Source organism: Dipodomys merriami, unplaced genomic scaffold (assembly GCF_024711535.1).
Source record: "Dipodomys merriami isolate MVZ:Mamm:240054 unplaced genomic scaffold, mDipMer1.0.p SCAF_138, whole genome shotgun sequence".
NCBI lineage: Eukaryota > Metazoa > Chordata > Mammalia > Rodentia > Heteromyidae > Dipodomys > Dipodomys merriami.
The window spans coordinates 2217350-2230809 of record NW_027202693.1 but is presented as its reverse complement, the minus strand read 5'-3'; the positions used below and the strand labels follow the sequence as shown (position 1 = coordinate 2230809).

At 53.3% G+C, this 13460-nt stretch overlaps 1 protein-coding gene across 3 annotated transcripts in view; it reads left to right on the top strand.

Annotated features, from left to right (window-relative positions):
* The window catches only part of LOC138825601 (multidrug resistance-associated protein 1), a 63326-nt gene continuing 49866 nt past the window's right edge, over window positions 1–13460 (top strand). For all 3 annotated transcript variants that reach the window (XM_070020277.1, XM_070020276.1, XM_070020275.1), the window contains exon 1: window positions 1–129. In XM_070020277.1, the coding sequence (XP_069876378.1) occupies window positions 82–129 (48 nt within the window). In that variant the 5' untranslated portion in view covers window positions 1–81. The remainder of the gene's footprint in view (window positions 130–13460) is intronic.

Genomic DNA, 13460 nt, shown 5'->3' with positions numbered 1-13460 from the left:
CGTTGCGGCTCCGCGGCGCTCGCTCCCCAGCCGCCGCCGCCGCCCTCCCGCCGCCACCAGCCGCCAGCCGGGCCCGTCCGCATGGCGCTCCGCAGCTTGTGCAGCGCCGATGGCTCCGACCCCTTCTGGGTAGGTGCTGGCGGCCGCCGCGCCGCGTGGGGCCGCGGGAGGAGCGGGGAGGCCGCCCGGGGCGGCGCGGGGTGCGCGGGGAAGTGGGGCCCGCGGCCTCCCGGGGCCCCGCCGGCCCCCCCCGCACCGCTCCCCGCGCCGCAGCCGCCCGGGGGCGCCCGACGGAGGAAAGTTGGGGGGCTCAGCACCGGGTGTGTGTGTGGGGGGGGACGGGGCCTCTCCGCCTCGGGGTTCCCCCCATCCGCCCAGCCTCCCTGGGAAAATGGGGTGCTGGGGAGGGAGGCAGCCAAGGGCCGGGGGGGGCTGCTTTGTGAGTTGGGGGTTCCCCCCTCTCCCCGCGTTCACCAAGACTCCCCCCCATTACTTAAAATGGTGAGCTGGGGAGGGGGGCCCAGTCCCCCCACAACAGTTGTCTTACACCCCAGGGATCTCTTCATGGCATCTCTCTGACTTCCTGCCTCCGTGTCCGGCCCCCCCTGTAGCTCCCCCCCCCACCCCAGAAGTTCGGGGAGAGCAGGAGAAAAGCTCGTGGAAGGGGGGTGTCCTGGCATGCCCCCGCCCGCCCTTCCCGCCAGGTTTGGGGTGCCGAGAGAACCGGTTCCTGGGTTACCCGTGGGTGTGGGTGCGGGCGGGCCAGGTGGGGGGAGACCCCTCCGGGGACGCCCGGGGGGGCAGTGGGACCATTCCTCCTGAAATGTGGGGGTGCCCCCCTTCCCCAGCTGGCTTAATCCCCGGTGTTTGGGCTTTAGCGGTGGTTTAGTAATGCGATTTATTTCTGTGTTTTGCTGCCTTGATTATTTGTAAACACAAGAGGCCAATCTGGACACAATTGTTGTTGTTGTTGTTGTTTATGAAATAGGATCGACATACTTGTCTCTTAGGAGCCGATGCTTGGCACCCGGAAACAGCGTCTCACCTTGCTTCCTTCTCTTGCTGGCTGGCTGGGTTTGCGGGGTACAAAAGTGGCCCTCCAGGGCTGTTCACCAGGAGCCTTGATTACTATGCTTATGATTTGGGGGTGGAGGGGCTGGTCGTGTCGTTTTGGTTGAATCACTGGACTTGGATCTGTCTACCAGTGGGGCTGGAAGTTTCTCCAGGGCTGCGAATTGCGTTACACTCACCACTCACTGGTTAAAAACACACAAAACACCTGTGGGACACGAACTCCCCGTACCAGGTGTAGTGAGAGTCCCAAGAGTTCTACCCAGTTCTACGCACAGAGCTAGATCAGTGCTGCTCCAGTACTTCCTATTAATCTAAGTTAAAGTTGTTTTTGGGGGGGGTGAAGAGGAAGGATAAGTAATCCTAAATTAGATCTGTGCCAAGATGTGTTTGATTGGTGGCCCCTGTGTGCTCCGGCGCTCTCTGCCCGCATCTCCTTAGCTCAGAAGCCTGGCTCGGGAGCTCTGTTGTATTGGGTTGCACTTAGGGAGATGGGTCTATAGGCCTTCACCTCCTCCATCTCGGCCTGGCACACTTCCTGGGCCCTCCCAGGGTTCAGAGTCCTGCCCCAATGCCCCAGTTTCTAGGGGTGCCACAGAAGCAGAATTAGTCCGTGGGCAGCTGAGGAATGAGAGAAATCCAGGTGTCAAAGATAGTCCCAGGGCGGGATGGAGTAACTCACTTGTATTGGCCAAGACGGCAAGCTCCAGGCTGGGAGAGAGACTGGGCTGCCAGCCGCATGACCGTATGGTGAACTCTACTGCGGGACTGCCTCAGTTTCCTTGGCTGTACATTGAGGGTAGGGACCCCCAAACCATCCCAGCTTCATAGAGCTGTGGGAGATGAATCCGTCTAAGTAGCTCAGCCTGTTGCCAGCGCAGAGATAAATAGCTGTTATCTTTTTGTTGTTGTTGGTTTGTTTCTGAATAGAGGGCTGTGTACTTGTTCCACTCCCTTGCCTTTCTTGGCCTGGCTTTGGGTTTCTTTGATTAGGGATGGCTCAGAACTGGGCACCTTGGCTGGTGCCAAGGTTCTTTGCTTGGAAGCCAAGGACACTTGCCGATCCACAGGTGAACCTTTCTTACTCCGGGGCAATTGTCTGCGTTGGAATGCACAAAGTCTGGGAAATGACCCTGAAAGGAAAGTTCTGGTAACTTATTCGCACCCTTCTCTAAGCTATGAAAAAAGAGGAATCTTGTTAGCTAAGTGAAAATAGTCCAGCTGGGCGGCGGTGGCTCACGCCTGTTATTCTAGCTACTCAGGAGGCTGAGATCGGAGGATCACAGTTCATGGCTAGCTTGGGCAGGAAAGTCTGTGAGACTCATGTCCAGTGAACCACTGTGATGCTGTGGCTCCAAGTGGTAGAGTATTAGCCTTGAATGAAAAGGCCCAGGGACAGCGCCCAGGCCCTGAATTCAAGCCCCATGACTGACAAAAAAGAAAACAAAAGAAAAGAGCAATACATCTGCTACTGGGCTTTCTCTCCAGATAGTGCAAGGAGAGCTAGTTTTTTTTTTATTATTATTATTGTTGTTTTTGTTGCTTTTTGTCAGTCATGGGGCTTGAACTCTGGGCCTGGGCACTGTCCCTCAGCTCTTCAGCCCAAGGCGAGCACTCTACTGCTTGAGCCACAGCGCCACTTCCTGTTTTCTGGTGGTTTATTAGAGATAAGAGTCACATGGACTTTCCTGCCCAGGCTGGCTTTGAACCGCGATCCTCAGCTCTCAGCCTCCTGAGTAACTAGGATGACAGGCGTGAGCCACCGGTGCCCGGTGAGAGCCAGTTTTGTGGCAGGTGTTTGAAGGGTGCTTGGGAATGTGGGCCTGGTCCTCCCTTTGCAAGTTATTTTTTCTTTTCTTTCCTTTTTAAATTTTTGGCTTTGAACTCAGGGCCATGTGCTTTAAAATTAAGCAGGCGCTTTATCACTTGAGCCATGCACCGCCACCCCATTATTTTGTGATTTTTAAAAATCATTCTAAAGGTGATGTACAGAGGGGTTACAGGTACCTACATCAGGTAATGGGGGAGCATTTCTTTTTGGACGATGCCGACCCTTCTCTCATTCCTAGTCCTCCCCCCCACCCACACACATTGTACAGTTCTTTGTCTACACAGTGTATAGTGAGCACCACCAGCCCATTTGTTCACGCTTTGTCCCTCCATTCCCATGTGTCCCCCACTCCTTTACCCTTCCAAAGACAAGACAAGAAAACAAAACAACAAAGAAAACAGAAAACCAAGCCGGGCGCTGGTGGCTCACGCCTGTAATCCTAGCTACTCAGGAGGCTGAGATCTGAGGATCGCGGTTCAAAACCAGCCCGGGCAGGAGAGACCGTGAGACTCCTATCTCCAATAAACCACCAGAAAACCGGAAGTGGCGCTGTAGCTCAAGTGGTAGAGCGCTCGCCTTGAGCTGAAGAGCTGAGGGACAACGCCCAGGCCCAGAGTTCAAGCCCCACGACCGACAAAAAAAAAAAAAAAAAAAAAAAAGAAAACAGAAAACCACTTATTTCCATTTCCTGGAGTTCATTTCCATAAAGATTGTTTCCCCAGACAATTTTTTATTTTTATTTTTTTACAGATTGTTTTCATTACCATATTAATAGTACCGGGCATATTGTGACACTTCCCTACACACATCCACATGTCCTCCGTCACTCTGCCTTCCTACCTCCCTTTTTTAAACAATTTCAGTTGGTTCATCGTTATAATTTCTTTCTTTTTTTTTTTTTTTAACCTGTCCTGGGGCTTGAACTCAGGGCCTGGGCACTGTCCCTCAGCTCTTCAGCTCAAGGCTAGCACTCTACCACTTGAGCCACAACGCCCTCTTCTGGCTTTTTCTGCATATGTGGTACTGAGGAATCGAACCCAGGGCCTTATGCATGCAAGGCATGCGCTCTACCACTAAGCCACCTTCCCAGCCCCTCATCCTTGCATTTCATATGTGTTTATGAAGTGCTTTGGCTCCATTCATTCGTTCTCCCTTTCTGTTTACCTCTCCTGTGTCTGCAAACCCCACCCCCCCAACAGATCCTTTTCCCTCTCCTATCATTCACTTTTTAAGAGTATATTAATTGTACCAAGGGATTTCACCTCAGTGTTTCACCTGTGTGTCCATTACATCGTAGTCAGAATAGGGTCTCCTTGTGTAGCCGAGGTTGGCTTTGAACTCAGGATCTTTCTAAGTGCTGGAATTACAAGCATGTGCTACCATGCTTGGCTGTGGGTCACCTTTTTTTTTTTTTTTTAAAGAAAAATGCTGCATACATGCGTTTCCTGCTCAGTGTAGGAAAATGGGAAAGTAAGGAAAGCCTGAGGCGCATGCACGTGCACGCGCATGCACGCACACAGTTGTAAGATTACCAGGGCTACAGGTTTGTAGTTGACCTGCGGTGAACTGATAAACAGCAGCGTGGCCAGAAGGTCTTGGAGTGAGTTGGGGCTTCATTCTCAAACGGAGTCGGTCTGTCTCGGTGGCTGTTTGGAATTTGGGGTGGAGGTGGTCCGATTCCTGCCTGAACCCCTCGAACTGGAGAGCCACATGGTCACCCCCCCCCCTTCAGGGGCGCTGTTCACGGCAACTTCTTGCCCTCCCTCTTTGGCTTCCTGTCCTGCAGAACAAAGTCAGCTCCCATGTGGCAGACACTTGGGGGTTGGGATCTCCCTGAGATGGGGGCCTGGCTCCTTCGTGACCATCGTGGAGGCAGCCTGCCTTTGGGGGTGCAGTCCCCTTCCCCTTGTGAACAGCTCTCCCACCAGAGTGATTTGGGGAAGGCGGAGGCCGTGTCCCGCCGAGGCCAAAGGCCTGGTGGCCTTCGCTCCTTCTCCTCCCGGCCCTATCTGCCCATGCCGCGCCTGCTCCTCCGCGTGCATCCATCCGAATCTGCAGCTTCTCACGGCCTCGCTGGCTGCTGCTCCTTCCGCCTCCTTCCTGGACTTGAACTCTCGCCTCTTCTCCCTTCCCACGTCCACCCTCCACACCCACCATGTAATACCCACCCCGTAATGCCCCGTGGGATCCTGCGGGAGCTCGGGGTCCCCACTTCCCTCCTGGGAGAAGCCAAAGGGCTGACCTCCGCCCGCCCAGCCCCGTGATTGCTCTGGTTCCTTCTGCACCTGCTTTCTGCCTCACTTTACTTCCGGTCGCCATGCACACTTTGGCCCCAGGGCCTTTGCATTTGTCCCAATGCTCCGGTGGACTCTCACCTTCACGTCCCGTTTGCCACTGGAGGTCACCCTCCCTCCCCCACGGCTCTGCGAGCCCAGTTCTGCTCTCCCCAGCCTGGGCGTCTTCTGTCTGATGTGCCAGATGTGCCAGATGCTTTACTGACGATCGCGCATGCTCCCCAGGGCAGCTGTAACCCCAGCACCTAGGACAGTGCCTGGAGCTTAGGAAGTGTTGGTTACGAGAATAAACAACAGCTGTAAGATAGGTTTGGCGTTGTGGCCAAGACCCCTCTCTCAGTTGGCTTGTGTGTGGCTTTATTGATGGACTTATTATTATTTTGTTTTGTTGAGATAGGGTCTCTCCATGTAACCCAAGCTAGCTATGAACTCATGATCTTCCTGTCTCAGGCGCCTGTGTGCTGGGATTACAGGAGGTACCACCACGCCTCATCTGTGATCTCCTTCCTTCCTTCCTTCCTTCCTTCCTTCCTTCCTTCCTTCCTTCCTTCCTTCCTTTCTTTCTTTCTTTCTTTCTTTCTTTCTTTCTTTCTTTCTTTCTTTCTTTCTTTCTTTCTTTCTTTCTTTTCTTTCTTGTTGTAGGACTTGAACTCAGAGCCCGGGCACTGTCCCTGAGCTTTTTCACTCCAGGCTACTGCTCTACCACTTGAGTTACAGCGCCACTTCTCATTTTCTGGTGTTTACTTGGAAATAAGAGTCGCGTACACTTTCCTGCCCACCATCCTTATTTCTCAGCTTCATGAGTCGCTGGGATTACAAGTGTGAGCCACCAGTGCCCGGCTCCAAGATCTTCTTTCTCAAAGGGGTTTGCTGGGCCTGGGAGCTGCGGTCACGTGCACACAGGCAAGCGCTGGATATAGCGAGCCACAGCCCAGGCCGATCGCCTCAGGTTAATGACCTGGGAGAGCTGGGCTGTGGCCTGGTTGGCTGGGCAGGAGCGGGTGGGAGGGCTCACGTAATTATGGGAGCCTGAGGAATGTGAAGCAGGCCTCTAATTTGTATGTTGGCTCCGGTGGTGGTGGGGGGTGGGGGGGGGGGGGCTGGCCTGGCTTTCATGATCGGCTCTTGAACTGATCCAGGAAAGCCTCGCTCGTAAAACCTTGCCCGAACACTCTGCTGTGCTAAATAAGTTGGTTGGGACAATGCGGGGGGTGGGGGGACCCATCCCCCGCAAGGAGAGACACCTGCCCAGGTGGAGGGCGCGGGGGGGGGGGGCGCCATGTTGTGGGCGTGGCTCTGGGGACGGTTGGGCCCGGCTGTTTTAGGATGGCAGCGGCCCTAGCCTCTGCCCACGGGATGCCAGGGTGCCTGCCCTCGTTACCACAGCCCACAGCGTCCCCACACACTGCCAGCTGCCCCCCCCGCCCCCGCTCCTCCCCCAGGGCGAAACCACAGCCACCAGTTTGTGTGTGTGAAGGGGGGGGCACTTCCTCCACGCCAGAGGGTGAAGCTGCAGTCACTGGGAAGTGAAAGGGGTGCAGCCACCCAGGGCTGGGGCTCCCCCGGCAGGACCGGGACAGGGCAGTGTCCCCACGCCAGCCCGGAGCCCGGCCCCTTCGGTCTCCTGGGCAGCTCAGGTCGGCCTCAAACCCCCGGTCTTCCTGCCTCTTCCCCTTCAGTGCCAGGATTACAGGCATGCGCCGGCACACCTGGCTTTCAACTTCAGTTTGGGGTTGGTTTTTATGCCAATCCTAGGGCTGGAATTCGGAGAGTGAGTGCTGTCCCCAAGTTGTTTTTTCTTCTCTCAAGGTTGGCACGCTGCCTCTTGGGGCGCAGCTCCATTTCCTCCTGTCTGGTGGTTCATTGGAAATACCAGACTCACAGACTTTCCTGCCTGGGCTGGCTTTGAACTGCGGTCCTCAGATCTCGGCCTCCTGAGTAGCTAGGATGACAAGCGTGCGTCATCACACCGGGCTTTCTACTCCATTTTAAAGGCCCGGGGTAGGTAGCTAGTAAGAAACTCTTGGTTTCAGTGTGGAGTTGCTGTTCAAGATGGTCAGATCAAGGCAGACGCCCTCCAGCCCTCAGGTGTCAATTGAGATTTTATGGGACTTTTCCCCTACCTGCTCCCAGACTTTGCCTTCTGAGAACCTCAGTTTACCTTTTATTGGACTCTATGGTTACTCTTTGCCTGCAAGTGCTCTGCTCACAAAGCCTGGCTTTGTAGCCAGGTCTTCCCAGCCTGAAGAGAGTGAGTGTTGGTCCTTTAATGAAAGAGGCTGGCTTCGTTCTCGAGTTCTTTTTCCTTCCTTCCTGTCAGTCCCGGGGCTTGAACTCGGGGCCTGGGCACTGTCCCTGAGATCTAGAGCACTAGAGTCTGGCGTTCTACCGCATTGAGTCACAGCGCCACTTCCGGGTTTTGAGTGGTTCATTGGAGATAAGAGTCTCGTGGGGACTTTTTCTGCCTGGACTGGCTTCGAACAGCAACCCTCACATCTCAGCCTCCTGAGTAGCGAGGGTTACAGGTGTGAGTCACTGGCAGCTGGTCCGCCTTCTCTTTTTTTCAACCCGCTGGTTTATTATTAATTGAGTATCTAGTAAGTGTTCTGGGGCATAGTCATGCTTGAGGCTTGGGCTCCTGTGGGGTGTGAGCTGGGGATACCCAAATCTGTGTCAGGTCCTAGACCACCTAGGGTGGGTGTAGAGTGGGCGCAGCTATGCTAGGTGACACCAGGTGTGCCTAGAAGGCCATCAGGAGAAGGTGACATTTGACCCAAGGCCCCAGGGGTAAAAGTGGCCCTGCAAAGGTTGGAGATGATGAAAACGGGAGTCCTGAGGGAGAGCAGCACGTGCAAAGGCCCTGGGGAGCTTGGTATGGACCAGGAATCGCAGACTCTTAACTCAGGAGCCCAGAGCCTCCATGTCTTGTCGGGGGCACGCAACACAAGGCATAAAGCCCAGTCAAGTTGGTTGCGGGGCTAAGAAAGGCCTGGAAACTCCTGGCAGGTTGCTGGTTCCTTGGCTAAGGAGGTAGAGCAGGGCCGGGTCCCCAAGACACACCCTTTCTGGTGCATTGATGTGGGAATGAATCCCCTAGTTTTTGGTTTTCTTTAGGGTTTGGTACTAGGCAGTTGCTTCACCGCTGAGTCACGCCTCCAGCCCCTGAGCTGAAGTTTTTAAAATTAAACTTTTTCTTTTGGCCAGTCCTGGGATTTGAACTCAGGGCCGGGGCGCTGTCCCTGAGCTTTTTGCTCAAAGCTAGCACTCTACCACTTGAGCCACAGGTCCCTACTTGCAGCCTTTTGGTGGTTAATTGGAGATGTGTGCCACAGACTTCGCTGCCCAGGCTGGCTTGGAACGGTGCCCTCAGCTCTCAGCCTCCTGATTAACAGGCGGGAGCCATCAGCTCCCAGCTTTTTTTCCTTTTTTTTTCTTGGAGGCATCTCAGAACCATGTCTGGAAACTTCTCAGGTGAGCTGGAGCTGGGGTACCCACACGCCACCTGCCTTTGCTCCTTTTACACCATGCTTTTCCTGACCATGAAGTGGAAGGACTCTTTCCCATCAGGATGATTTTTTAGGGGCTTCTAGAAAAGCTCTTTTTTTAATGTAGATCTGAGTGACCTAACTTACACAAGAAAGATCTTGTACTGTGACTCTGTGTGTGTGTGTGTGTGTGTGTGTGTGTGTGTGTGTGTGTGTGTGTGTGTGTGTGTGTGTGTGTGTGTGTGTGTGTGTGTGTGTGTGTGTGTGTGTGTGTGTGTGTGTGTGTGGTGTTAGCTTTAAAAACAAGAATCTGGAAGAATATTGGGAAAAGTTACAGTTTTGGTTTTTCCCTCCCCTGCCCTCCCCAGCAGCTATTCATGATAGGTGCTTGTGAAAACGTTTTAAGCACATTCAAATACCCATGCAGATGTGAGAGTAGCATAGTTTTTTTCTTTTCCCCTCCTGTCTAAATACGATCGTGTTCTGCATAGCTGTATCTTGTTCTCTCCACTTAAAAACAAGTACCAAAGCCGGGCACTGGTGGCTCACTCAGGAGGCCGAGATCTGAGGACTGTGGTTCAAAGCCAGCCCAGGCAGGAAAGTCTGTGAGGTTATCATCTCCCAACTAACCACCAGAAGTGGCGCTGTGGCTCAAGTGGTAGAGCGCTGGCCTTGAGCTGAAGAGCCTGAGGGACAGCGCCCAGGCCCAGAGTTCAGGCCCCACGAGTGACAAAAAGCAACAACGAATACACAGTCAGAATGGTGGTGCATGCCTATAATCCCAGCACCCTGGAGGCTGAGGCAGGAGGACGGCCATTTTCTAGGCCAATGCTGGTTTTGTTTTGCAGCTGAGTCTGCACAAAGCTAAAGAAAAAGGAAATGAGATTGCTCTGTGGGCTACAGCTTAGCTGTCCTGTGGCTGCACCGTGGGCTCACCTTCCTGCTGGCCTGGGGGGGGGGTCACTTGGTGCCATGGGGTTATATTGGTGGGCATGCTGTGTGCACATGCGTGCAAATACATGCAAACACCCCCGGCGAATTCCCTTTCCGGAAGCGGCCAGGTTGAGAGAGAACTCCCATTGAAACTTGATAATTACCAGGTTGTTGCTGCAGTCTAAATTCCCACTGATGGACATACCAGAACTCACTGAACACCTGTTGTGTACCTGGCTTATCAGAGCCCTGGGCAAGCTGGGAACCGGCCAGGCCCCGGTTTAGCTCCGTGAAATTGAACCAGACGTTCCTGAAGGCTTAGGTCAGGAGCCAGAGCTGGAAGAAGGTGATTGGGTTCCGTTCCAGTTTTTAAATATGTGTTTACATTTTAAGCATTTTTCCCCCCCATTCTGCTCTTAGATCAACAGTTACTCCTGGTTCTCCCTGGGGATGTGTGTTGAAGGTAGTTTTTCCACATTAACCTTCTAGTTGAAGGGGAGAGGTCTCTGTTGCCAAAAAAGTGACCTGTGCTCTGTGAGAAAGCAAACCGTACACAAAGCATTTGATTTTATTATGTTCTGATTTTGTTCCATTGTGGTCTGAGGAAAATACAGGAGGTTCCTTCTATGTGTGTGTGTGTGTGTGTGTGTGAGAGAGAGAGAGACAGAGACAGAGACCGAAACAGAGACAGACATGAAGGGAGAGAGAGAGTTAATGTGTGTGTGTGTGTGTTAGCTTTTTTGCTCAAGGCTAGCACTCATCACTAGAACCACCTCCTCCACTTTCAGCTTTTCTGTAGTTAATTGGAGCTAAGAGCCTTGGATTTGTCTGCCTTGACCAGCCTCAATATACTGAGTAGCTAGGATTACAGGCATAAATCTAACCACTGGCGCCCAACCCCTCCCTCCGTCCCTCCCTCCTTCCCTCCTTCCTTCCCTCCCCCCCCTCACTCTCACTGTTAAGACTTGCAGTATATCCTAAAAATATGATCTGTTTTGGCGAAACTTTTATGAGCTGCTGCAAAGACTCTATTCTATAAGCTGTTGGCACACCGATGTATTTACCAGGTTTTTTTTTTTTTCTTGTTTCTCTTGGCAGCCGGGGGGTTTGAAGTCTGGGTCTCCCTGTGGAGGGCCAAGCGCTCCTCCACACAGGCACACCTCTACTCTGCCCTTCAAAGTAGTTACAGAGACCCGGAACAAGCCTTTCTCTTGAGCTAACCAGTAACCAGGAGCCCTTCTGTTCCTCTTTCCGCAGTCATGTAAACATTTATAACCTGAAGCCTTCTTATACTCATGACTGGGGGGGGGGGGCGTGTTTTCATTGAACATGTCAGTCATCTTCCTCATCCTTTGTGATAGTTGCTCCAAGTTTTAGGTTTGTTATCCTTGAGCGTTTCCCCACTTTTTAAAAGTAGACAGTGCTCTGACGTACGTCTTTATCCATGTGCCAAAACTGCAGAAGTTACCCGGTGCTGGTGGATTCTATCTACTCAGGAGGCTAAGATCTGAGGATCGTGGTTCAAAGCCAGCCCAGGCAGGAAAAGCTGGCGAAACTTCGACTCCAAATAACTGTCATAAAAGCCGGAAGTGGAGCTGTGGCTCAATGTGATTGACCTCTGGCCTGGAGCACAAAAGCTTGGGGACAGGGCCCAGACCCCGAGTCTGGACCCGGGACTGGCACACACATACACACACAATTTGCATCAATTTTAATTTTGGGGGGTATAGAGCACTTGCCTAAATGGGTGTGCTCTGGGTTCAATTCCTAGCACCACAAACAAGTTAAAAAAATATATATACACATATATATTATTTATTTATTTTTCCTGGTAGTGGGATTTGAACTCAGAGCCATACTTGTTAGGCAGATTCTTTACCTCCTGGGCCTTAGTCCCAGCACTCCCTCCTCTTCCTTTATTGGCTTTTAGTTACTACTTCTTCCAATGGGGTCTGGTACTTTCTGCCGAAGGCCAGCCTTGGATCGGGATGCTCTTGTGTAACTGAGATTACAGGCGTGGGCTGTAATTTTCATCCTTCATATATGGATGGACTGGTTTTTATCCCACAGATCCAGGGGCCTTTCCTAACCAGCAGGTTTGTTAATTACCCGGGATATAGAAGGCAGCCTTACTTCCTGTACACCTCCTGCCTTCTCTGTAGATAGGGAACGCTCTCAAGATGACACAGGGAGCCCTGTGGCTCTTTCCCCGTGTCTCTGGGGTGTGGCCAGACTGCTGGGTCTTTTTGTGTTTAAAGTTGCTGCGGTGATCAGGCCTCCAGTCCTGTCTTCTGGCATGCGTGTGTGCAGGTGTGCGTGCATGTATGTGTATTTTCCCACAGGCCATTGGTAGTGTGTTGGTATGCTAACATTCAAATCCTATGTGAATTGGTGTGGCGTTTTGCAAAACCACACTGGTAGATGGCGTGCCACTTCCGTGTCTTGCATTTTTATCCACATTTTCCCCTCGTGTTCCCATGTAAGCCTGCTGCATGGCTTGATGAGGGTCGTGTCATGGTTACCTGTGGTCTGACATTGAGGTCACTGGGGTGTTTCTCTTCTCCTCCCTCTCGTAAAGAAAACATTGCCTGGTTCTAGCCTGTTGCCTGTTTTCTTTGGATACAGAATTGGAGGTGGGAATGTAGCTCAGGACCTTTGGCAAGCTTCTAGCAGCTTCTGCCTGTGTTCCCCTGGTGTGGAAGGACACCACTCTTGTTGTTAATAGGGGGGTGAAGTGGAGCCCTCGCTCAGGGGCAGAGCGCTTGCCAGGCCCTGGATTGAGTCACCAGCCCCCCCCTTCCCTGGCTCTCTCCTCCCTGCCCCCCCTCGGAAAAGCGGAGTTGATGGCAGAGTTTTTCACCAGCCTTTGAAAGTTGGAGCCGAGTGGAGCCCGAGGCCTGGGAAAGGTGACCCGGGAGTTATTATTAGGTTGGTGTGTTGGGCGCCCTGTGATAAGGCACACACGCATGCGCCATGGCTGAAGGGAACCCTCATCTTTCTCTGCCCCACCACCACCTTTGGGTCCCGGTGCGCCACTTCTCACTTGGTGTTGGGGACAGAGAGGTCGGTGGGCGCTCTCCTGTGGTCCAGCAGGAGAGCGAGGTGTGTGGCTGGGGCAGGCCTGGGGCTGGAGGAGCCTGGGTTTGAAAACTGCACCTGCACTTCCCAGCATGCACTGCGGGGGACTTCCCTAAGCCCCAGAGCAGAGGACACTGAGGCCGAGCAGCGGGCGGCCCAGAGCAGGCGCTCAGCGGACGACGTCTGTGGCGATGGACAGGAAGGGACCCCAAGGAGGCCTGGGGAGGACCATTGAAGAGTTCTCCTGTAGTCTCTGGGCAGCATTGGGACAGCCCAGCTGAAGCCCAGCCGGACATCCTGATTGGTGGAGGTGTCAGACTCCCTCCCTGCCCGCTTCTCCTGCCCTGGATAAATAAGCAGGGTACCAGGGTGACTGTCAGCTGCCAGGAGGGGGTGGTGCCCATGAGGAATCTGGGAGGAAGTGGGTATGGGTGTTGGCTCGGAAAGTCATTGTGCAGGCTTTATTGTTTCTCAGGATTAACAATGTTGCTCAACACCCAGCTGGTGGCTGAGGTGCACAGCGAACCCCAGCAGAGACCACTCTGTGCTGCTGCTGCTGCTGCTGCCGCCAGTGTAGGGGCTGTGTGGTTTCTGATCCTAAGACCAGGCTGCTTCAAAGGGTGTTTCCCAGCCGAGCACCAGTGGCTCACACCTGTCATCCTAGCTATTCAGGAGGCTGCGATCTGAGGATTGAAGTTCAGAGCCAGCCCGGGCAGGAAAGTCCATGAGACTCTTATCTCCAATCAAACACCAGAAAACTGGAAGTGG